The following is a 25326-nucleotide window of genomic DNA, read 5'->3' on the forward strand; positions in this document are numbered from 1 at the left end:
TGTAGTTCCCGCGCGACTCCGGGGCACGTGGAGGAAGCGGCGGCGGAGTGGGCGCATGCGCTCTCGGCTCGCCCGCAGGCTCGCTGGCTTTCTGGCTCTCTGAGCCGCTGCGGTGGGAGCGTTCGGACGCGCGCGGAGCCTCGGAGCCCCGTCTGGCAGGTTGGTGGTGAGGCCTCACCCGGGGTTCCGTCGGCTCGCGGGGGCCGCGCGCCTGCAGGTGCGGGGTCGGGGTCTGTCTCCTCTCGCCCGGGCTCCGTGCTGCCCGGACGCCGCCCCCCCCTCCCCCGCTTGCACGCTCGGCTCGCCCTGGCCCTGCGGGGCAGACCCCGCCCTGGGAATGCGCTCGCATCGCTTTCCCGGGTCTCCCTGAAGGACCTGGGTGGGTCACTGGGGTGTGTGGGGACCATGCGGAGGTGTAGTCTGCCTTCTTGTCACCCCCTCTCTCTGCAAGGTCCCCCCTCGCGATCTGAGCCACCGGGGACTGGGGGTCTGGTTGTGGCCCGAGGCGGGTGAGTGAGGGCCTCTCTCCGGTTTTACGGGTCGTGCATGGCAGCGCCTGTGTTGGTTCGGAAGTCCTCGTTTCAGAGCGTCGTCTGGCGTGGTTGTGGAAAGAAAAACAATACATACAGAAATGCACATGGTTTCAATTACCATAACCTTCCAGGTCTTTATGTCAGCGTGGCAGAGGGGCGTTGTTGAAAGTTAGGTCTTCTCTGCTCAGCCGTGCCATGAGTTTTTATCCCCATTAAAAACAAACAAACAACAAAAAAACCCCAGGTGTTTTCAGATCTGGGAACTACCGAGGTTTTTTTTTTTTTTTTTTTTTTTTTTTTTGTCGTCCTTCGTGGGTTTCACGTCAAGTCAAAACCGCCTGTTGGTTCTTTACACGTTAAAGATGCTAAGCTAGCTAGAGCCTCAGCTCGGCTCGGCTCAGCGGCCTGCGTGAAAATATCAGTGCTTTTTTGGAATCAGATGTTCTAATTTTAATCTACTCTGGTGCCTCTTATGTCATCCAAGAGCAGAGATAAAATGTTAAAAGGTAAAATGTTACAGTAATCTGATTCTAGCGACCTTGTCTCCCATCACTTCACGCATTGTTAGCGTTTGTGGGTAGTCTGATTATTTGGCGATGCGAAGTTTGCCAGTTGGGGGAGTTCCACGAAGAGATTTTTCTGTTGGCTTGTGTTTTTGAGACAGGGTCGAGACGTGTGAAGCCCTTGGCTGGCCTGGTACATGCTGTGCAAGCTCAGATTGACCTCTAGCCACCCGAGTACTGGGTTTATAAAAGCACACAGCAGCAGCACACCTTGCTAAGAAACGTACGGCTTGTGGTACAAATAAAGCCTGTCTCGGGGTCAGAGAATGGGAGCTTGCAACTAGCTAACCATAGAGGTCTGGAGGTCTGCACAGACAGATAGCGAGTGATGTAGCCTCGGAGAAACAGGAAATTGCTGTCTTCTCTGCGGAGATGCTTTAAGGAGGTAAAGTGTGGCTGTGGCTGGCTCCTTCTCTCTGATCCCTCAGCGTTTCCCTCGTTTATCTGGCTCAGGCCTTTTATTACCTAGACCAATTAAGAACTCCTTTCACAACAATTGAGTGGGAAATACGTAAATTTTTTTTTTGTCCTTTTAGTTTCCCTGGTTTTCATGTTATGAAGCATTTGACAGCTACAGAGGAATTACTCTGAGGTTACTGCTTTCTGGTTTGGATAAAGACAGATGTTTCAAAGTGTATGTAGCCGGGCGTTGGTGGCACACGCCTTTAATCCCAGCACTTGGGAGGCAGAGGCAGGCGGATCTCTGTGAGTTCGAGGCCAGCCTGGTCTACAAAGTGAGTTCCAGGACAGCCTCTAAAGCCACAGAGAAACCCTGTCTCGAAAAACCAAAAAAAAAAAAAAAGTGTATGTAAAATTAGACCTTTAGAAGATTTTTTAAAAATAGTTTCTGCTTGGAAGCCAGATCACACTGATCAAAAAAAAAAACAGACTTAATAACAATAATAATAATAAAAAGAGAGCTCCTTTCACAACTTCTTTTTTTCCCTTTTTTTGGGGGGGGGTGCACATCTTTAATCCTGGCACCTGGGAAGCAGAGGCAGGCAGATCTCTGTAGGTTCGAGGCCAGTCTGGTTTACACAGAGAGACCCTGTCTCAGCCCTCTCGCCAACAGAACAGTTTTTAAGAAACCCAACTTGGAAAATCCCAGCTGCAGTGCAGCTGTGACACACATAGAAACCAAATCCCACACCTTTCTGTCTTCTGCATTCTTATCCAGTACTTAGGACAACCACGAGGTGGGTGCTTGTCTCTGTTTCACAGAGAGAAGCCAAGGCCCAGGGAGACAGTCCCAGCTCATGCTTTGGCAGTCAGTGGGCAAGCAGGGGTTGGGACACAGGTGCTACCAACACTAGATCCCGTTACCTTGGTTGAAGGATTCCATCGTTAGCATGCTGTCACTGCGGTGCTGGTCATTATACCTCTGTCTCTCTCTCGGTCCATGGGAGAGACGGATCTAGGACCTCTGCCTCATGTGTGTAAAGTTGGAGGATACAGAGGGATCTGGGGCCTCTGCTTCATGTGCGTAAAGGTCGTACTTTCTATTGGGATGAGTTTGGGGGTATGGCTATCATTCATGACTTCACTGGAATTTCTCTTTTTTGGAACACCTGGTATAGATTAGTATGGAAACATTTTGGTGTCAACCAGATTTTGAGTTACGTAAATATTTATTGAGTTTATTATTTTTTACCTTTGTTATTTATTTGTGTGGGTTCTTGGGGGAGTATGCCACAGTGGGCATGTAGTGGTCAGAGGACAACTTGGAGTGGGCCCTCTCTTTGCACTGTGTAGGTCTCAGGGACTGAACGCAGGCAGCCGGGTTTGTCGGCGAGTGCCTTCACCCGCCGAGCTATGTTTGTCGGCGAGTGCCTTCACCCGCCGAGCTATGTTTGTCGGCGAGTGCCTTCACCGCTGAGCTATGTTTGTCGGCGAGTGCCTTCACCGCTGAGCTATCCTTTTGTTGTTGTGTTTTGAAGTATGGTCTCAGCTAGCCCAGGCTGCTCTTGTGCTGTGTAGCTAAGGAAAACCTTGAACACTTGAGCCTCCTGCCTCTGCCTCCCAGATGCTGATGTGAGCAACCGTGCCTGGCAGTTCCTTATTTTTGAAATGAAGAGTTTTTCTCCCCCTCGATTAAGTGAATTGCTTTCCTTCCAGAAATGTCTAATGCAAAAGAAAGAAAACATGCTAAGAAAATGAGAAACCAGCCCACGAATGTGACCTTAGCCTCTGGCTTTGGGGCCGACAGAGGTGGAATGCATCATTTTGGAGGAGGGAGGCCTTCCCAATCTCAGAAACAAGGTAAGATGCACACACTGCTCTCTCCACTTCAGTTCAGGTTAAATCGCTTTGGCCAGCTTTGTTTCCTAACCGTCATCTCGGAAGCGAACGGTTTAAATTGATTTAAAGAGATACAGAAAACTCTTGCTATCAGAGTTTATGCTTGCGAATCTGCCTTCTGGTTAAAGTTTGCCTGTGACCCCATGTTAACACTTAAGAGAGCCGTGAGTCATCCCTGGGTGTGTGGAGAGCGGAGGAGCCTCAGCTGCCCCAAGTGTCAGCTCCCAGCTCCTGCTTTCCTCTTCAGACATCATCAGAGATGAAGACTCTAGAGTAGTGTAGGGGTCGTCACTTAACACTTTTGAATCTCTCTCTCTCTCTCTCTCTCTCTCTCTCTCTCTCTCTCTCTCTCTCTCTCTCTCTCTCCCTCCCTCCCTCCCTCCCTCCCGAATAAAGACAATAGAATCAACACCAGTATGAATCGTTTCTAGACTTTAAAATTACAGCCTGGTAAGATGCTGAGTGAGGGGCTTTGTTGAGATAGATACCTCAGAGGTTAAGAGCTCTGGCTGCTCTTCCAGAGGACCTGAGTTCAATTCCCGGCAACCACAATGGTGGCTCACAGACATCTGTCATGAGATCTGGCGCCCTCTTCTGGCTTGCAAGCATACGTGCAGACAGAATACTGTATATGTAATAAATAAATTTTATAAAAATTTTATGCTGAGTGAGTCATGTGCTTAGTGGGTCGGGTGTTTAGTGAGTCATGTGCTCAGTGGGTCAGGTTCTCAGTGGGAGATGCCCAGACCACCCAAGCCTGACTACCTGGGCTCCAATTCCCTAAACCCCAGGTGGAAAGAGAGAACTGGCTTTTGAAAGTTGCCCTCTGACCTTCAGTCACGTGCCATGTTGGAGTCATTGTGATAACGACATATAAAATTATAATCTGTATGAGATTAGGCTTTCTCTTCCACTCGTGTGTGTGTGTGTGTGTGTGTGTGTGTGTGTGAGAGAGAGAGAGAGAGAGAGACAGACAGACAGACAGACGGATGGACGGACAGACAGACGAGGGAAGAAAAAGGAGGAGGGAGGAGAGATAACTCTCTCGGTTTGCTGTTCACCCAGTGCTCTCTTGACTTCCAACAGACGTGCTGCTGTAGCAGGACCATGTGTATTTTAGAGCGGATGTGTTTGAGTTATACTTCTGAGTTTCCTGAGAGAGATGTAGTCAGTGTATCACCATTTAACCAATGTGGTAGTCTCGGGCCCTTGTGAAATGGTAGGGTAGAGGTGTTCACGGGACAGCAGTAGCGAATCCTAGTTCCGAAAGCTCTCGTTTAGGGAGCAGAGAGCTTTGGGTCTGATCGAGTAAACGTTAGATTTGAATTCTCTCTCTCTTTCTTTTTTAAGGTTTATTTGTTATGTGTACAGCGTTCTGTCTCCATGTCTGCCTGCACACTGAAAGATGGCACCAGATCTCATTACAGATGGTTGTGAGCCACCATGTGGTTGCTGGGAATTGAACTCAGGTCCTCTGGAAGAGCAGCCAGTGGTCTTAACCTCTGAGCCATCTCTCCAGACCCTAGATTTAAATTCTTAAGCTCTAGATTTAGATCTAGAAATAGGGGACTACAACTTTGACATGTGGTACACCCTTCTTAAATCTTATCCCATTTAAATCTCACCCTAACAAACATTTTAATGTGTGGCTTAATAATCCACATCCCAATGGAATAAACAGGAACTCTGTAAAATTCTCCCGTTTGCGAACGTTTATACCATAGCAATTATAGGGCTTAGATTAATAATTCATGTTACACTGGAAATCTCAAAGGGGAAAATTTCCTTGTTTCTGTTAACATGTCACATCAATGTGATTACCGTCGTACATGTCAGCATGTCACACTGACACGATTACCTGTTGTCCCTGTTAATGTGTCACACTGACATGGCTGTCTGTGGTGCTTCCTACTCACTTGGTGGCCTTGGGTTTGTCCTTGTGAAAGTCACTTTCCTACCTAAGATTTTTCTTTAAAAACAGGTAGTGGGGCCTATGAGATGACCCAGAGGGTAAAAGCGTTTGATAGGTGAGCCTGGAGACCTGAGTTCAGTCCTTAGAACCTGTGCTTGCACACAGTCTCACACACACACACACACACATACATACATACACACACACACACACACACACACACACACACACACACACACACACACACACGAGAGAGAGAGGGGGGGAGGGAGAGAGAGAGAGCAAGTAATGAAAACTGTAGGGTGGTTGTGGGGTTAGCAAGTTGATTCTCTCCTGTAACCCTGTCTCTGGTGTGTGTGGGTGACGTTTCTTTTTGTTTTGTCTTTGAAAATGTCCTAGAGCTTCATTCTGGAACCTCACAGCAGTGGCAAGTCAAGACGGGCCCCCACGTGCTTCCCGAGTCTGACGTGAACGAACAGTCTTCCTCCAAAACCATGTTCAAGAAAAAGGGAGGCTGGAAGGCGGGTCCTGAGGGCGCGTCCCAGGAGATCCCCAAGTATATAACGGGTAGGTGCTCCGGAGGAAGCTAGGTTTCTAGTGTCAGCACGGGGGCTGCCTCCCATGTCTCTCTGTTCTAACCGCCGCTCACCTCTAGCCTGGACTTTGACCATTGTATCCTTAAGCTGGTGGCTCTCCCTTCTTCAGATCCTCTGAGTCGTCTTATAAATCTATTCGTAAGCCGTTCCCCTAACTTCCATCTCCCCCGACCAAAGCACTGCACACTCTTCAGTATGGTGCTCTGCGTTTGTGTAGAAACAGAGTCTTAAAGCCTGGAGTCCCATGTATCACCCCCATCCCACTTTCCCCTGAACTCTGTTCCGTCAACCTAAGTTAGATGCTCCAGTGTCTCCATTCCTTCTTAGGTTAATCTGCTTCTTTCTCTAGACCAGGTTTACAGAAATAGATACAGAGAGAGAAGCTGGAGACCTATTCTGTTTTTCAGTGAGGAAAACCAATAATTATTATTATAAGCTTTGAAAAAGCAGAAAACCCCCTTGTAATTTTTTTCCCTTTGTTGTTTTCATTTGTGAATGTTGTGATTAAGAACAGTTATGATTAGGGCAGGGGGTGGCTAAGTGTAAACACAGAACCTGAGTCTGAATCTCTAGTGCTCGTGTGGAAAGCTGGGCATGGTTGACCTGGGAACTTGCTGGCCGGCCGGTCTACCCAGCCAGTGAGCTTACAGTTCCGGCTGGAGACCCAGTCCCAGGGGGATGAGTTAGAGAATGAGAGGGACACACAGACACACGTCTTCCTCTGGCCTCTGCATGTGTGAGTCCGGGTGCATGTAGCCACAATGCGTCATGTGCACACGGCACGATGCAGAGTTAAAGAGACTGGGAAACGCTGGTTGTGATTATATTACGTGACTGTGTATTGTGATCTCTCTTCTTCAAAACCCCTAAAGTTGGCTAACCTTTTTTACTGAATAGAACAGTTAGGAAGCTAGGAATTTTTCCTAACTAGAAAATGGAATTCTTTTAGAACACCCCCCCCCCCCCCAAGAAAAAGATGAAAAGTCAGGCAGTGGTGGCACATGTCTTTAATCTCAGCACTCAGGGTGTAGGGGTTGAAGGGGTGGGGGGGGAGTAGGGGGTGGGATGGAGGGAGCAGAGGCAGGCGGATCTCTGTGAGTTCTAGGCCAGCCTGGTCTACAGAGTGAGTTCCAGGACAGGCTCTAAAGCTACGGAGAAACCCTGTCTGGAAAAACCGGAAAAAAACAAACAAAAAACCAAAACAAAACAAATTGTAAATTTTTTTTGAAGAATCTTCTTGAGGGACTAGGACACAGAAATGACCAGTATTGGAGCTTACCTCACAGGAGTCACAGTGTCTGATCCTGCTGAAACCCAGCAGGGAGACTGCTGACTCAGGGCTCTCTGCTAGTGACCTTCCATTTCTTCACAGCTTCTACGTTTGCTCAGGCACGAGCGGCTGAGATCAGTGCTATGTTAAAAGCCGTGGCCCAGAAGTCGTCGAATTCCCTGGTTTTCCAGACTCTTCCACGGCACATGCGGCGAAGAGCCATGAGCCACAACGTCAAACGCCTCCCTAGACGGTTGCAGGAGATGGCCAAAAAAGAGGTAGGCGTTTCATTTAGTGTTAACATTTAGGTTAGTGGTTCCTAGAAGTATTAGCAAGTGTGACCTGAAAGGATTTTAACGAAATGAGCATACTACTGTGATATTCTTTCTTTTCTTTGCGTGAGCGTTTTTAGTTTGATTGTGATCTAGCCCAGTCTACCTTCTCTAGCTACTTTAGCAGGTAGTTAGATATTGTAGCTGCTTTTAGTAGTTCTTTCATCCCAGCACTCAGGAAGCAGAGGCAGGTGAAGCTCTCAGTTTGAGACCAGCCTGGTCTACAGGGTGAGCTTCCAGGACAGCCAGGACAACATAGTGAGACCCCATCTTACTCCAAAACACAGAATTTAAAATACAGCATTTGGAACGCCTCCCTCCCTCCCTCCCTCCCTCCCTCCCTCCCTCCCTCCCTCCCTCCCTCCCTCCCTCCCTCCCCCCTCTCTCCCCTCCTCCTTTACAGCCCTAGTGCTGGGCTTACAGGGCCATCGTACTGAGAGAAACCTCCTCTTGCTTAGGGTGTGGGATCAGTTAATGAATCTGAGGGCCAGTGAGATGGCTCACCTACTAAAGGCTCATGCTGTCAAGACCCACAATCTGAGTTTGTTCCCCGGGTCCACATGGTGGGAAAGAAAAAATGACTCCCTTAGGTTGTCTCATCTGACCTCTACATGTGAGCCATAGCCCTGCTGTGTGTGTATGAACACGCAAACACACGCAGTAAAATTCAGAAATAATTCTGATTTCTCCCAGCGGATACTTATTTTAGACCCTGTGTTTTTAGAGTCTGGCCGGCTCAGAGTTGGCAGGCTGGAAGACAGTGGCATCACTGCTTAGCGTTTGCTGTCTGGCTTTTTTAAAGTTGGGAGCCTGAACTTGGTTTCAATTTCTGTACAAATCTAGTTATGTTTGGGCTCTACTCTAAAACCGGTTGAGCTACCTGTGTCTTTGCTATGTGGATCAAAATGTGTTTATCAGCTGCCCGCCGTGTGCTGGCGCTAGGCTGGGTGCGGGTTAGAGTTCAGCAAGTTGGAACCCTTGTCTTACAAGGGGCCTTCAAATTTATAGAGTTTGTTTTCAAAGAAGGTTAGCTTTAATAATGGAAGAGATTTAAGTGTGGAAACTAACCAGCAATTCTGTACCTTCTCGATTGAATGTGGGTTTGTTTCTTAGCAAAATGTAGCCTAAATGGAGCGAATGATTTGGTGTTTTGGTGTTCCTGTTTCTCTGTTTCTGATCTTAAGTGAAGGTTAAAAAGTAGCTAGTGTTTGACTCATCTTGCTCTCTGCTGGTAGCCACAGGAAGCTTATATTACTACGCTGAACTTTTTTCTTGTTTACATTTGTTTGCTTTGTTCTATGTGTATGAATGTTTCCCTGCATGTATATATGTATGTGGGCTGTGTACACACCTGGAACCCAGGCAACCAGAAAAGGGCACCCGAATTTATTATGGATGGTTGTGAGCCACCATGTGGGTGCTGGGAATTGAACCTGGGTCTTTTGCAAGAACATGTGCTGTAAACCCCCGAGCCATCTCTCCAGCCCTGTGTGTTGATATTTTATAAGTATTGTTTCTTCAGGAAAGATGGGGCTTGCCCCGTGAGCAGGCGTTAGAATGCTGCTCCCTTTTTCTAGCCTCTGAAGTCTTCACACTTGTCATTGTCTCCCTCTCTGATCAACGTCGGAGGAGACCCCAAGCTAACCAGTCTTATGAATTCCTGGTGTTCAGCCGTGCTCTCAGGTGCTTACACACCAGGGTCAGCCTTTCTTCTTTGCACCGTAGGCAGAGAAAGCCGCTCACCAGAAGAAAGAACACTCAAAGAATAAATGCCACAAAGCCCGGAGGTGTCATGTCAACCGGACGCTGGAATTCAACCGCAGACAGAAGAAGAATATATGGCTGGAGACTCACATCTGGCACGCCAAACGGTTCCACATGGCGAAGAAGTGGGGTTACTGCCTCGGGGAGAGGCCCACGGCCAAGAGCCACCGGGCCTGCTACCGCGCCATGACCCATCTCTGCCTCCTACAGGTGCTCACTTGTGGAATTGTCTGGTGTGGTAAGGTCTTCTCTCTGAGGAGGGGGACACTGCTGGATGCTGGAGATGGAGCAGGGTTAGCGGGAGAGAGACGTCTGACAATTGTACCCACGTGTATGGGCGGAAGGGATATGTGCCAGCCTTGTGTGTTTTTGAGACAGGGTCTCACTAGTCGGTGCTGGACTAGAAGAGCCTGCATCCAGCCGTCTTTCAGTGTTTTAGGTGGTTCACTCTTCACTCGGTCCTTACAACAGCAGAATGAGGTCGGAAATTTTTGTTTTCCAGGTGACGAGAAGAAGTTACAGACATCTGGGTAACTCGCCTGTCACCGTGCAGCTCCTGAGCTTGGAGTCAGGCAGGCTGCAGGTTTTGAGTTGTTGAAAAGCTGGCTTTGGGTGATCGGTTTTGTGTCTGACAACAGGTGTTAGATCAGATCCCCTCTGGAGCTGGACTTACGTAGTTGTGAACCACCCAGAATAGGTGCTGGGACTTAAACTTGGGTCCCCTGCAAGAGCATTGCAAACTCTTTTTTTTTTATTTTTTTATTTTTTTATGAGACAGGGTTTCTCTGTATTGTTTTGGAGGCTGTCGGTCCAGCCCGGCCTCGGACTCACGGAGATCCGCCTGCCTCTGCCTCCCGAGTGCTGGGATTAAAGGTGTGCGCCACCACCACCCAGTGAGCATTGCAAACTCTTAACCTCCGTGTCCCTCAGCAGGTTTCTGATACGGCATTGGCTTCTTAGCTTTTATTTTTTGTAAATACGTATTTATTATGTACGCTGCAGGCCAGAAGAGGGCACCGGATCTCACTACAGATGGTTGTGAGCCACCCTATGGTTGCTGGGAATTCAACCCTGATCCTCTGGTGCCCTTAACCTCTGAGCCATCTCTCCAGCACAGCATTTTTTTGAAAAACTATATAACGGATCATAACATATATAATTACTTTTCTCCTTTGTTCAGGACTTGTCATATTACTGTTGTTTGGAGTTGAAAGGCAAAGAGGAAGAAATACTGAAGGCTCTTTCTCAGATGTGTAGCACAGACACAGGTAATCTCTTCCAAAGCCAGATTCTGCTTTAATCATTGTGTATTTATGAACTGGTTGAATGAATGTCTACTATAAGCATTTTACAGTTTTAGTATGAGGATGTATGAGATATTCTTATTCACAGTGAGTATGTTAATGTAAGAAGTGCTGAGTTGATATTTAAATCTTTGTTTTTTAATTTATTTTTTACATTTTAACCCCAGTTCCCATTCCCTCCTCTCCTCCCACTCCTCTCCCCCTTCCTCCTATCTGCTCCTTGGAGAGGGTGAGGCCTCCCCTAGGAAGTCTACTAAGTCTGTCCCATCATCTCATTGAGGCAGGACCAAGGCACCTCTCCACCCGACACCCCTGTGTCTAGGCTGGGCAAGGTGCCTCTCCATATAGAATGGGCTCCACTAAGTCAGTTTGTGCATTAGAGTTAGATCCTGGACCCACTGCCAGTGGCCTCATATATTGTCCCAGCCACACCACTGTCACCTATATTAAGGGAGTCTAGTTCAGTCTTATGCAGGTTCCCCATTTGTCAGACCTGAGTCAGTGATCTCTCACTAGCTCGGGTCAGCTGATGCTGTGGGTTTCCCCATCACGGTCTTGACTCCTTTGTTCCTATTATCGCTCCTCCCTCACTTCGATTTTATTCCAGGAGCTTGATCCATTGGTTGTTGTGGGTTTCTGCATCTGCTTCTGTTTCCGGAAGAGGATTCTAGCTGATAACTTAAATCTTTAATGACATTCTTATGTGTAAAGTAAGCCATTATTCTGTGAAGTAAGCTCAGGTAGAAACAACTTGAAACTCACTAAATCATCCATTTAACAACTCATTTTGAGAACTTACTGTGTGCCGCAGCTTAAAAGAACCAAAGCTGCGTCTCTCATGGAGACACGGGTCGACAGTGTGGCTCTCGGTGTGCGAACATTGAAGTCTCAGTGTCTTGTTTGTGTGTGTTCCAGGGCTGACTTTTGCTGCAGTTCACTGCTTGTCTGGGAAGCGGCAAGGGAGTGTCATGCTTTACCGGGCGAATAGGTATCCCAGAGAAATGCTTGGGCCCGTTACGTTCATTTGGAAGTCTAAGACGACCCCCGGGGACACTTCTGAGGATAGGCAGTTGTGGATCTGGCTTCATCCAACGCTTAAGCTGGTACGCCGTTCTGTTTCATTCTGCTTACTAACTACACAGTGCGCGGGTACACCGTTCTGTTTCATTCTGCTTACTAACTACACGGTGCGCGGGTTACACCGTTCTGTTTCATTCTGCTTACTAACTACACAGTGCGCGGGTACACCGTTCTGTTTCATTCTGCTTACTAACTACACAGTGCGCGGGTACACCGTTCTGTTGCATCCACTTATTTTTACACAGTGCGGGTACACGTGTGGAGGTCTTGTGGAAATCCACTCTTTCCTTCCCTCCACCACGAGGGTACCAGGGATCAAACTCATGTCATCAGACTTGGTGACAATCCCATTTACCTCCCGAGCCATCTCAACTGCTTACTGTCACGTTCTTCATTACCATTGGGAGATAATAGTTTAGAAATTTCAGTGGCATGAAAGTTGGCTGAGCTGGGCGTTGGTGGCACACGCCCTTAATCCCCAGCACTTGGGAAGCAGAGGCAGGTGGATCTCTACCAAGCAAGTTCCAGGGCAGGCTTCAAAATAATACAAAGAAACCCTGTCTCGATAAAACAAAAAAACAAAAACAAAAAGTTTGGCTGACAGACTGGCATCATGACACTTTTTTTTTTGGTTTTTCAAGACAGGGTAGCTTTGGAGGCTGTCCTGAAACTAGATCTTATAGACTAAGCTGGTCTCAAACTCACAGAGATCCACCTGCCTCTGCCTCCTAAGCACTGGGCTTAAAGGTGTGCACCACCACTGCCCAGTGATAAGACACTTTTTTAATATATCAATTAAAATTTTGTTTCCTTCCTTCAATTTTTTTTTTTGAAACAGGATCTGTGTAACCCTTGTGGTCCTGGGTTTGCTATGTAGACTAAACTGACCTCAAAATCACAGAGATCAGCCTGGTTCTGTCTCCCAAGCTCTGGGATTAAAGCCATGTGCCACCATACCTGACTGATACTTCTTTATTAAAAATTTTTTTTTATCTAAGAGTACTGAACAAAGAATGGATATATTTACCTTGAACATGATGATCTGATAAATATATACACATTGTTTAATGGTTGCCACAATGAAGACACCTATCTCTGTCGATTTGTAACACTGCATTTAATTCAGACATGTTTATTAAGGATGTATTTGTTCCTATCTTATGTGTGTGGGTGTTTTGCTTGCGTGTGTATCTGTGCATCATGCGTGTCCCTGGTGCCCATGGAGTCTGGAAGAGATTGTCTAGTTGCCTGGAACTGGAGTAACAAACAGTTTAGTGTAGGTGAGACTTAACCCGGGGTCTTCTGCAAGAGCAGCTGGTGGGCTTAACCACTGAGAGGTGCCTCCCCAACCCTCTGTTTAAATTTCAAAGCCAATGTTTAACCACTTCCTCAGGCTGTCCTGGAGGAAATGAAAACGACGTGCCAGTGTTCAGAACCCGTCAAGTCAAGTGTCTGTGTTCCTGACCCACTCCCGACACCAGCCCAAGAGGAAAATCAGCCTGAACTAGCTGATGACAAAATTGGCAAGAAAAGAAAACGGGAAGATGGTGAAGAAGGTGCTAAACGGACTAAGAAAATTATTGGTGATGGGACTAGAGACCCGTGTCAGCCACGTTCATGGCTCTCTCCTGCTACAGGGGTTGTCATCAGGTAGGAGCTGAGTTCTCTGTGGGACCCTGGGTATTGAGTGAAGATCTCACTCCCCCTTTTACTCCTTTCGGCTTTTCATGGCACGGTTTTTCTCTGTAGCCCTGGCTGTACTTGGAACTCACTGTGTAGACCAGGTTGGCCTCAAACTCAGATCTGCCTGCCTCTGCCTCCTGAGTGCTGGGATTAAAGGCGTGTTATGTGTGGCTATGACTTGTCCTGTGTGCTACCATGTCTGCTATGATTTGTCCTATTTTTGCCAGTGGTATAGATGAAGTGTGACCCTAATTGTTCTTAACAATGAAAACCCGGAGTCAGATATTAGAGGGAAAGCTAGAAGATCAGAGAAGCAGAGCAGCCAGCCACTAGAAGGACTTCTTAGAAGGACTTCTTACCGCTTGGAATCCTCTGACCGAAAGGGCCAGATTCTGTCGCTGCAACGCCTCAGAGTTAATGGGGCCGATCCTGTCTCTACCTCCCTAGTGCTGCCATTAAAGGCGTATGCCTCCCATGCTGGGATCAAAGGTGTGAGCCACCACTGCCTGGCCTCCATGGTTAACTAGCGGCCAGCTCTGCCCTCTCATCTCCAGGCATGCTTTATCTGTCAGAACGCAAACAACATATCACACAACATGTAGGCATCGCCTGTGATGGAAGTTGTGTTTAACGGTCTTTCCTCAGTGATCTGACGATGGAGATGAACAGGTTCCGGCTGATTGGTCCCCTTTCCCACTGTGTCCTGACCTCGGCACTGAGGGCTGCTCCTCTACACACAGTGAGTAAATGTGACCGTCATGCTAGACCAGGCAGATTTGTGCCCAGTTCCCTTGACTCACACTTTCAGCCCGTTGAACATTCTCTTGTGCTACTCTTGGTTGGGCTAAAAGTTCCTCGTCCGTCCAGTTTCAGCCTGTCTCGTCCAGTCTGTGTTCCTCTGGAACCCTCACCCCCTGTTGTTCTGTAGTACCCTGGGCGTTTCCTCAGCTCACTGGTCCAGTCTTGTCCTTGTATCTGTGTCTCTTATTGGCCTCTGATGCCTGATGGCAGGCAGGCCCCGTCCTGCCCTCTACTGTCTGCAGCGCTAGGCATAGTGCCCGGCACACAGACAGGCCCACCATGTGCCTTAGGTGGAGTAAAGATGGGAACTCGGGTTTGGTTCCAGAGCCGTGCTGCCTGTGTTCTGTGAGGTGAGTGGCACCTGCCTCACAGGTTACCCCTTTAGGGGCCGGGGCCTCTTTCAGCACAACCATGGCTCTCAGTCGTCATGTCTGACCCGCATCTAGAACTTGAGACACTTTGGAAACCTTGCTAAAGCCCAGTCTTGCCAAGACGTGAAGTGTGAGCATCTTACCCATTGTTGTTAATAATAGTGTGTACTTGAGGCTTTTCACTGGTTTGCTGATAAACGATCATTTTTATTGCTTAGCAATGATGGTGGCGAGAGCGGGAGAGGGCCAGTGTCTCTGTTGGAGTCGTGCACAGGAGTGCGGCAGTGCTTAGCTAAGTCTTCGAAAAGCATGGCTGTGTTTCCGTGTATGTGAAATCTCTAACTAGAGTGTTTAGTCTGGTAGTAATTGTTGTCTTAAGGACAGTTAGGTCTTCACTGCCGCTCCTTGTGAAACAGTTAATCCTCACACCCAGAAACAAAGGGGGTAGAGCCGATCGATCGTGTTACAACCGTGCTACAATGTAGCGATTATTAGGCCTGGCTCATCATTCTTCTGCTGAGATGGAGTTCTTGTTTCCCAGGAGGAAGAGGATGCAGAGGAGACGCCCCATCACTGGTGGAGGGACACTTGCAGGAGCTCCGATGGAGTCATCCTTCATCAGAGACAAGAAGCAGTGTTTCAGTTGCTGGGAGGTAGGGTAGGGTCTCTGGTTGTGCTGGGGAGGAAGGGGAGTGAGGAGAGCAGGTGGCTGGGGGGGAAGGGAGTGACGACAGCAGGTGGCTGGGGAGGAGGGGAGTGAGGAGAGCAGGTGGCTGGGCAGGGCTGGGCGCGGCAGCCTGCACTTGGCCCCGAATGAGTGTTGTTCCTCGAGCTTTTTATTTGTTGTGCTATGACTAGAGAAGCAAGTAAGAGGCCCAGAATCTAAAATAAAAGCATTGTGCTCGTTTATGAAATAAAAGGTCATTCCTATTCTGAATAACTAGCATTCTGAAGTTATAAGTGGCCAAGCAGATACTAACTTACTGCCCCTTGTATGCATATAGCTCATGTGTTCATGTAGGATGACAATTTTTATGTCCTTTAAGTTTTATTTTGCAAGAAACTTTAAAGTGTTGATATATTTCCCAAGTGTATTAGTGGGGAAAAGGTGATATGTATTTTAAAATAGTTATCCTGAGAAAATAGTTTCATTGGAAAAATCTGAAAGATTTCAAACTACAACATACTGCATTAATATGTATTGTGACTTTTTTTTATTTAAAACATTTTTATTACATTTATTATTTGTGTGTGGAGCTCAGTTCTCTCCCTTTTCACTCAGGGAGTAGACTTAGATCTTCACGGTTGGCAGCAAGTACCTTTACTCCCTAAGCCTTACTGCCTGCCCTGTGGGAGCCTTTCTGTAAGCTTGCTTTGTATACATTCCTCCCTTTTCTGTTTTGTTGAAGGGATATCGTCACCAGCGGAAATCCCTGCAGGTTCTGTTCTGGGATTGACGGTTAGGGATCCAAGAGTAAATTTGCCCCCACAGCGGTCCAGAGCTTTGCCACATCTGGAAAGATACCAAGGTAAAGTGCTTGCCACACTCCTTGTTGGGCTGTCAGGTCCCATGAGCGATTTTGTCTCTGCCGCTGGTGTATGTAAGAGGGCGTGGTGCGGGAGTGTCCTTTAGGGAGGCGCAAACCACACAGCTAACCGTTCTCTAAAGTGTGTCCCTCTTATTCTCCCAAACGCCTGGAGCTTCAGAATTTAACTGTGAGGAAGGGATGTGCACCCGCAGCTGGTCTTGTGCTCTTTGGAAGCCTCTGTCTGACCATACAGATGATCCAGGTTCGAATCCTGGCAAGGCCATCCCAGGTGCTGAAGTATCAGACCATGTGGTTTTGACAGAGTAGAGGGGCTCAGGAGAGCGACCTGGCTGGGAAGGTGGGATTTGCTGCAGTTGTGAGGATGTCACCTTGAACTCACTGTCATTCAAGACACCATGACCTGGGAGAGTAAGTTAGACTGGCCTGTGGAGTTTGGGAGAAGGGCATTTACGTGTTTGTTACAACGACGTGACAATTCTGTCTCTAACCTCTCTGCATGTAGTTAGCTAGCTTACTAGGGACCAATAAATGGCCCTGTCAGAGCTCCACGTAACAGGTGGCGGAGTGGACCTGAAGACGCGCAGGTAAGTTAGTCACGTGGAGCCTCAGCAGACGCCGTTGCTGCTGCTGTGTGGGTTAATGCGTTCAGTCTAGTGAAACCAAGGAACATGGAGGGTCTCCTGGGGATTACGTGTGCAGCTGTCATCACCTCAAGGCCACGGGTGAACTCTACATCCCTGTGGCTTTTGGAGGGGCAGTTCTAACATCCTTTCTAACAGGTTTATCGTGAATCGGTTAAAGGAAGGTTAAAGTCTGTTGTGAAAAACACTCAGTTTCCACTGTAAAATCCACCGTTGTGTTAGGCGGTGTTGTGGATTTCATTATTTTGTTGTTGTTGTTTGTTTTTTTCAGACAGGGTCTCCCTGGGTACCCCTGGCTGGCCTGTAACCCCCTATGTAGAGCAGGCTGACCTTGAACTCCCGGAGCTCCATCTACCTCTGCCTCCTGAGTGCTTAGAAACGGTTCTAAGTACTGTAATTCCTTTGAGGATATATTTTATTTGATGTTGAGCTACATAAGGAAGAGTATACTTTTGGGTTGGGGCTGTAGCTCAGTAGAATGGTTGCCTACCATGCCTAGTCCAGTCCCTAGTTGTTTTGAGGTAAGGACGACTTATGTAGCCTGGAACATGCTATCTAGCCCAGGCTGGCCTTGAACCACGTCAGTATACACACGTTTTACGTGAATTAGTTGAATTAGTCTTCCATCGGTGTTTCTAGTATCTTATCTAGGCGAAGGGTAGAGTCCACTTGGGTGGGCTGGGTCAATTAAAAGATCAGTCTGTAGAAGCAGCTGAGTTCCTTGACCTAGTCCAGTCTGTCTGTATCTGAAGTTGTTCAAACACTGCTAGCCCGGAGAGATGAGTTTGCCTGCTTTGGGCAGCAAGCTCCTTGTTTTCTTGTATAAACCGTATCTTAAGCAGTTTAAAGGAAAAGGTTCCTTGGAGCCTGACTGTGTTCTCATGCTTTGAAGAGGTTTGCCTCTTAAGAGTTAATTATTGAGCCGGGTGTTGGTGGTGCACGCCTTTAATCCCAGCACTCGGGAGGCAGGTGAATCTCTGTGAGTTCAAGACCATCCTGGTCTACAGAGCAGGCTCCAGGACAGGCTCTAAAACAATACAGAGAAACCCTGTCTTGAAAAACCAAAACAAACAAACAAACAAACAAACAAAAAAACCCAGGGCAGTTTACTGTGTGAGTGAGTGGTCTTTGAGGTGAGTTTTTAAAACACTGGTCTGAGGCTGGAGGTGTAGCTCGGGGATAGAGCTCTTGCCTAACGTCACACGGCCCTGGGTTCAATCCCAGCACCGGGAAAGTGTGCCGAACCCCTCAAGCCACATTTGTGCTGTGTGATCTGCCTCGTTTGCCGTCTTTAGCGGTCGCTGATGCGCTCTGATAGACGGTTTGAACTGGTCCTTGCCAGGGAAGAGCTTGCTTTGGCCATGACAGCAGGAAGTGTGTGTGTGGCACAGGGCAGTGAACGTGCTAAGTGTGCATGTTGTAAGCATGTACTCACTCTGGTTTCCCTGCACTCACTGGCTAGCAGCAAAGAAACCAAAACAGAGAGGGAAGACGGAAAATAATGAGCTGCATTGTATGTGTCTAGGCTCGTTTAGAAGATTTCTCTTGAGATAGGCAGTGTGTCCTTGCCATACCAGGGCAGCAGTGGGCTTTAGGAGCTCATTTCCCACAACTTCCTGCTTCTGGGAAGAAAAGACTGGAAGCTGTCCCATCCCTAACACAGCGAGCTGAAGGATGCAGCTTCCTTCCCTGCTAACCCTCAGGTTTTCACTGTGTCTGCGGTTTTGCCTTCTCCGCACGGTTGGACTCAAACGCGGGTAGCCTTCTCAGATCAACTCTTTCCCTTAGTGAGGTGCACCTAAGATCTCCCGTCTTCCCGTGACTTTGTGGCGCATTCCTTTTAGTCCCTCACCAGAATGTTTGAAGATGAGCTGGTGCTTTCCTGGGAGTTCTCTGTTTTGTCTGCAACTCAGCCTGACAAACCCCTCAGTTCCGCCCATCGGGCCTGTGGTGAGCTCCACAGGGCAGCATTCTGTGTCGGCCGGGGCTGCTGGTCCTACCCTGGCATCGTGGCCACCCCTGGCACTCCGCACGGCACCTTAGAGCTCGCTGCTCTGTCTCCAAGAGGAAGAGCAGTTTATAGACGCCAGTGCAGCTGTCTGCAGCTTTCTTCTCCGTTCTCTTCATCGTTTTAATTTGTTTCCCCCTGAAATCTGTCACGCCGTTACTTTAGTCACATCCAACTTATTTTTCCCCCAGCCAGCAGACCCACACAGGTATGTGCTTTTGAGTGAGTTTCTGTGTTGGTGTTTTGGAACAGTTACACCCCCCCCCTGTTTTTTAAATTCTTCAGTGTAACAAAATTAGGTTTGAAGGACTTTGTCATGTTTAAGTGACGGTGTGTGGAAGTGTCGTGTCTATAAGTGTGCATCACTGAAAACCCTCATTATTCTAAACGCAGTGTGGCTTGCTCAAGAAACAGTACGGTTCACAAACACTGCTCCCTTTAAAGGAATGACCAGCTCAGTAAAAGTTCTAAAGAGACCCAGGGTAAAGGGTAACAGAAGGTATCTTCTAGAACTTTCAATATCTTAAATCCAAGGGGCAACTTACAATTACTAGCATTATAATTACTGTGCACAAAAGTAATCAAAGAAAAGTGTTGTTGTTTCATGGACTAGGAAACCAAATGTAAGAATAACTTAGTTTTTTGTCTTCTAGTTCAGCAAATGCCTGTGAAATACTTCCCCGTAAGCACAGTCTTCCAGCATTGGAGATTGATGGGATGAAAGTGTGGTTTGAAGGCTGTTTCTTTTCCCTCTTAGATAATGAGCAAGTTAGACAGCTGCTTCAGGAGGGTGTGCCCTTGGAGTGTGCGCATAGCTTTATCTGGAACGGCGATATCTGTAGGAGTGTCACAGAGAATAAAATCTCTGATCAGGTAACTAATGTACCAGGACTGCCGGTAAGCTCGTGAATGACAGGGGACAGTCACCGCTCTAGAGACCCTACAAAACCATTTTATGTTTCACAGAGTCCCATGCCCCCGTCCCTCCCTCAGACAGGGTTTCTCTGGGTAACAGTCCTAGCTGACCTAGAACTCACTCTGTAGACCAGGCTGGTCTTGAACTCCCAGAGATCCGCCTGCCCCTTGACTCCCAGGTGCTAGGTTTAATTAAAGTCATGCACCACCACTGCCTGACTTACTTTCCCTTTTAAAAGAACATATTTATTTATCACATATACAGTGTTCTGCCTACATGCCAGAAGAGGGCACCAGATTGAATTGTAGATAGTTGTGAGCCACCATGTGTGGTTGCTGGGAGTTGAACTTGGGACCCCTGGAAGAGCAGGCAGTGCTCTTAACCTCTAAGCCATCTCTCCAGCCCCCAACATTCAACTTTTAAATCTTCTTCTAAGATGCACAAGACAATGGCTGTTTGTATCGACTTGTTTTCTCCCCTTTAGGCTTTAAACCGGATGAGAAGTGAATTGCTGGTACCAGGGTCACAGCTTGTTTTAGGGCCTCGTGAATCCAAGATCCCTATCCTTTTGATCCAGCAGCCAGGAAAAGTGACCGGAGAAGATCGCCTGGGCTGGGGAAGTGGCTGGGACGTCCTCCTTCCCAAGGGTTGGGGCATGGCTTTTTGGATCCCTTTTGTAAGTTACCTTTCGATTTCAGTCACTGCTTGTGATATTTAAAACACAGTGGTCAGCATCTTAACTGTATAGCTACTCTGAGATATTTACACGCTTGCATTTTAACTGTATAGCTACTCTGAGATATTTATACGCTTGCTTTATGTGTTGCTTATTCTCCTGTCTACCTATGCCCACCTGAGTTCAAGGCCAGCCTGGTCTTCAGAGTGAGTTCCAGGACAGTCAGGGCAACCTCTTCCCCAAAAACAACTTGGATAAATTTGTGAGCTCGGCTTTTACAGAAGTATAGAGCACACTGTTTTGGTTTTTAAATGCCAACTATGAGCATATACTGTTAATATTTAACTGTAGCCAACATTTTTATTAAACTCCGTGTTGTATTTTCTGGTTTAAGCATTATTTTGCTAGAGATGGTAAGAGACATGCCAGTGTCAGGCTGCTGGGTTCACACAGGTAGCTAATTTTTGATAGTTACGCCTAGTGCAAGGAGCGGTCTGTTAATCATTTAGGAAGTGGTTCTTTTTTTTTAATAGGGATTTTTTTTAACCTGTTTGTCATTTTCTTCAGTCCTGAGACTTGACCTGAAGGTCTCAGGCAGGCTAGGAAGCACTCTGTCAGTTAGGTTCATTCTCAGACACTTAGAAAAGATAAGGTCCTCACATACCGAGGGGCTGTGTACCCTTTGCCTGCCGTCCCCCTTAGGAAGTCACCAGTACCGCCTCTCCTAAAGTAACACTGTTAATGATGTCAGTGTTTGTCACCTCCATGCTATTGTCACGCCTTTACCAAATGCTTGTTTCTCTACAAGGTACATGTTTTTACTCTGTCTGCCTTACTGTATATACGCTTCTGCAGCTTGTTGTATCCACTGGGTATTGCGGTTGTTTTCCCGTGTTGATTGGCAGTCCGTTCACTCATGTAAACTGCTGTGTGGTGTTTGGTTGCAGGGCTATCCTAACGTGCGTTTACCAGTTATCCTCCTGATGGGTTCTTAGACTGTTTCTCATTTCTCCTATGCAGACAGTGAAACAATTTCTTGCTTCAAGTTAGTAAATAAACTGACGGGGCCTCTTGACATTTCTCTTAGATCTACCGGGGTGCACGAGTCGGGGGTTTAAAAGAGGCTACGGTGCATTCTCAGTACAGAAGGTCACCTAACATCCCCGGCGATTTCCCAGACTGCCTTGCTGGGGTTCGGTTTGCTGAAGATCAAGCTAAAGATCTTCTGGAAAAGTACAAAAGGTAAGGAACATCCCCCTCCAGGGACAGGAAGCGACTGCTCGAGTCGCCTAGTGGCTTGGGGATCACTGCAGTCACTAAGAGATGGCTAAGAGGATAATGCCAGGAGCTCCTCTTGTGGCCCTTTGAGTCCCATCGGGTACAGCCCTTCTCCTGGTTGCTTTCTGATCTGAATGATGGACGGACATCAGCATGGCAGACACCTTGCTAATAGATCTCACCTCCACTTGTGGAAATTGTGCTTTAAAAAACTGATTTCAGAATAGTACTGATTGCTCTTTTCCTGTCCTGTCGCTTGGGAAACCTCAGAATCCCTGTATACATCTTTTGCTGTGTATTTGTGTGAATCACTCATTCATCCAACACATTTACTTCAAGCCTGCTATTGGACCCAGCACCACTATAGACACCATGGCTCTCGCGGGCACAGACAGAGTAGACTTGAGTCTGTCACTCACTTTATTCTCTTTATGAATAACCAGTGTTATCTGTTTGATAATTTCATACATTGTATTCGCTGCCGCCTCCTTCCCAGATCCTCCTCCTGTTTTACTGCCCTTTCTCCTTTGTTTGTTTTTGACTCACTGAATTTAAGCAGGGTCATCTGTGTGAGCATGGGCTGTTAACTGACAGTAGCTCCTCCAGAGAGCCTGGTGAGCCCCTCCCATATCGCTGCTGGAGTTCTGACAAGCTAGGGTTTGCAGGTCTTGTGTAGGTAGCCTCTGTGTCCTATGACTGGCGTGGCTAGGCCGTGTCCAGAAGACAGTACTGCGTGGTACTCACCCCTTCCTTCGGTTCCGTGTCTTTCTGCACCACTGTTCCCTGGTCCTCGGAGGGGATGATGTAGACGTCCTGTTTATGGCCAGTGGTACTTGCTCTCTGTACTTTGTCAAGTTCCACTGCGTTAATTGCCCCCCCCCCCCTGCAGAAAGCGGCTCCTCTGATGGTGGCTAAGAGTAGCGCTAGTCTGTAAGAATAAACTAAATATCAAGGAGGCGGTTTGAGCACAGCGGTCAAGTGTCAGTTATTTACGTTACAGCTCATGACAGTTGTGAAGTAGTCTTGAGAATAACTTTGTGATGCTCGTGTCCCCACAGCATGATTCAAGGGGTGAGAAGCCTTAGGGAGGTGGAGAACCATTGACTTGGCGGAGCATCAATAGTTCGAGTCTTCCCAAGGGCCTGTGGTTTACCGTGAAGCTCCTCCCCCACTTCTGAAGTGGCGTGTCCCTGCCGCCCTCTAGAAACACAGCATCCTGTCCTTTTCCTGTGCGTCCTTCCGGATGCAGTCTGTACACATCGTCTGTCTTCTTACTCACTTTCAGCTTAGTAGTTAGGTCAGCAGTGAGGGAGAAGCCTTGTAAATTTCCGGGGATAGCATCGCCCAGCCCCAGGGGCACCATGTATGTGGAGTACTCAGGACAGGCATTGCAGGACTGCGTTTGGTTTTTAGAGGCCACACCCATTTGTAGATGAGTTACCTATTTAAAAAAACCCAAAGATCTGGGCACGGTGGTGCACACCGTTGAACCCAGCACAGGGGAGGCAGAGGCAGGTGGATCTCAGAGTTTGGAGCCAGGCAGGTCAGGACTACATAGAGAGACCTTGTTTCTAAAACATACATGTATGCTCTCACGCGCACACAAACACACAGCAACAACAAAACCAAAAAAAGACCAAAGAAAACAAAAGGACCTGGGCAGTGGTGGCTAGGAGGCAGGGGGATCTCTGTGAGTTCCAGGACAGCCAGGGCTACCCAGAGAAACCCCTGTCTCAAAAAAAAGAAAAAGAAAGGGCTACCCAGAGAAACCCCCCCCTCAAAGAAAAAGAGGAGCTTCAGAAGCAGGATTGTGTGTGTGTGGTTACTGTTTGGAGGTGTGTTTTAATGGTCATGGCTGTTTTAATTCTCTACAACTGTTTAAAATTGATTTCTGTCTTTCATTAGACGGCCTCCCGCCAAAAGGCCCAACTACGTTAAGCTTGGCACACTAGCACCTTTCTGCTGTCCCTGGGAGCAGCTGACTCAGGACTGGGAGTCCAGGGTTCAGGCCGCAGTGCCTGGTGCCCAGGACGACCCAAGACGACTCCCAGGAGTGCCTTGTGTCCCCGAAGAGATCTGTCAGCCATCTAACGAGGCAGGTACATCCGAAAACCAACCCATGAAGCCAGAAGTCACCGGCTGTGAGGCACAGGCCAGGACTGACACAGTCCTGGGCCAGGGTGCCAGGGAGAGCCATGTTGCCGCCGCCGCTGGTAGCCAGCTCTGTGTTCTCCGGTAAGTGTAGGCACACTGCAAATGCGCGTTGTCTGTGTTGAACGAGCTCTGGGTGTGAAAGTTACGCTCGCCTATGGGCGACTTTCTAAAAAGCGAGCGGCTTCTTTGAAATGGGAAACAGTTAAGTATTTGATTTGAGACGTGGGACTAACGGATGAGACAGGATTGGAGATACTGTCCTTAAACCGAGGGACCCTGATTGGCGACAAGCCTCTGTTCGGAGTTAGCCGCTCCAGTTGGTGGGAATCGGGTGGCCCTGGGGTGGGCCGTCAGCCATTCGTTGTGTCCTGGCGATGCCGCAGCTCCCGTGTGCAGCGAGCTTGACGCTCCTGGGGACTTGGTTCCTTCCGCTTTTTGCCATTCCATAATGTACTCCCATTCACATCATTTATCTTTAAGAATTTTACACCCTTCCTTCTCTTCAAACTCTCATCCTCTCGCTTTGATTATAACCCTGAGGTTTTTCCTATTTTTCTATAAACTTTTTTTCCTGTTCCGATTCTAAAATCTTTATTTTTTTCAGTTTGGTGCCTTTTTTGTTTTTCCTTTTTTTCCTTTTTTTTTCAGAATGGTGGGTACATGAAAAGGAGAACGTTAGTTATAAACATAATCGTATGCTTTAAACGGTTTTTAATTATAATTTTTTATGTCTCTTATGCCGTGTAGGAATAGGAAATTACTGAGGCAGCTCTCTGCTTGGTGTGGGCCGGGTTCTAAGGCCAGGCGGGCTCCCTGCGGAGGCCAGCAAGAATTAACCAGAAAGGCCTGCTTGTCCATTCTGGACGGTTTCCCCAGAGCCCTGGTGTGGGTCAGCCTGTCCCTGCTCAGGAAGGGCAGCCCCGAGCCTCGCACCATGATCTGCGTCCCATCCGAGGAGGACCTGCTCCAGCTCAGTCAGGACCAGTGTTACCGCGGACCCCGGGAATCTAAACACAGCGACCCATTTAAGAGCCTGATTCTGAAGCAGAAGGAAAAGAAGAAGCGGCGGAACCGAGAACGCGACGCCCCCGGGAGCCCGGCCGGAGCGGCTCCTGCAACCGGACCGGAAGCTCCGACCAAGGGGCTGTGGTCAGGGCCCCTCCCAGGACTAACTTCACACTGCTCCCGGCTGCTCCTGGGCTTCGTCACGCAGGGAGACTTCTCCTTGGCCGTCGGCGGTGGGGAAGCCCTGGGGTTTGTTAGCCTGACGGGCTTGCTGGAAATGCTGTCGAGCCAGCCGGCAGCCACAAGGGGCCTGGTGCTGCTGCGGCCTCCCGCCTCTCTGCAGTACCGGTTTGCCAGACTCGCCGTTGAGGTGTGAATTCGGGATCACAGCTATTTTTGTCAAGTCCCACAGAGCGTGCTTGGCCGCCTTTGTCATCTGTCTTAGACTACAATGTGAAACTGCTTAGAAACAGGAATTAAAATTATATAATGGTGTGGGTGATGATCTCTCCACCTTATCCTAATAACCCGAGCGTCTCCGTCTTTTCCTGTCCTGGGAATAAATGTAGTCTGCTTGTTTAACATGTTAAA

General features: G+C 48.1%; 1 protein-coding gene across 1 annotated transcript; it reads left to right on the forward strand.

Annotated features, from left to right (window-relative positions):
* The first annotated feature begins 29 nt into the window (after window positions 1-29).
* On the forward strand, window positions 30-25326 carry Pop1 (POP1 homolog, ribonuclease P/MRP subunit). The gene is made up of 16 exons (XM_005072653.4): window positions 30-159; window positions 3212-3355; window positions 5706-5873; window positions 7275-7450; window positions 9230-9478; window positions 10449-10536; window positions 11488-11675; window positions 13046-13302; window positions 13981-14074; window positions 15049-15160; window positions 15917-16036; window positions 19464-19579; window positions 20107-20298; window positions 21386-21540; window positions 23482-23811; window positions 24478-25326. The coding sequence occupies exons 2-16, from the start codon at window positions 3214-3216 to the stop codon at window positions 25109-25111; spliced, it is 3021 nt and encodes a 1006-aa protein (XP_005072710.1). The 5' UTR covers window positions 30-159; window positions 3212-3213; the 3' UTR covers window positions 25112-25326.

This window comes from Mesocricetus auratus, unplaced genomic scaffold (genome assembly GCF_017639785.1).
Source record: "Mesocricetus auratus isolate SY011 unplaced genomic scaffold, BCM_Maur_2.0 Super-Scaffold_100023, whole genome shotgun sequence".
NCBI classification, from domain to species: Eukaryota; Metazoa; Chordata; class Mammalia; order Rodentia; family Cricetidae; genus Mesocricetus; species Mesocricetus auratus.

Excerpts from the sequence above, each read along its gene's own strand:
- Pop1 (XM_005072653.4), top strand. The coding sequence starts at position 3,214 with ATGTCTAATGCAAAAGAAAGAAAACATGCTAAGAAAATGAGAAACCAG. Across the intron at positions 5,874-7,274 it reads GATCCCCAAGTATATAACGG|CTTCTACGTTTGCTCAGGCA; the intron begins GTAGGTGCTCCG and ends ATTTCTTCACAG. Across the intron at positions 19,580-20,106 it reads AGAATAAAATCTCTGATCAG|GCTTTAAACCGGATGAGAAG; the intron begins GTAACTAATGTA and ends TCTCCCCTTTAG.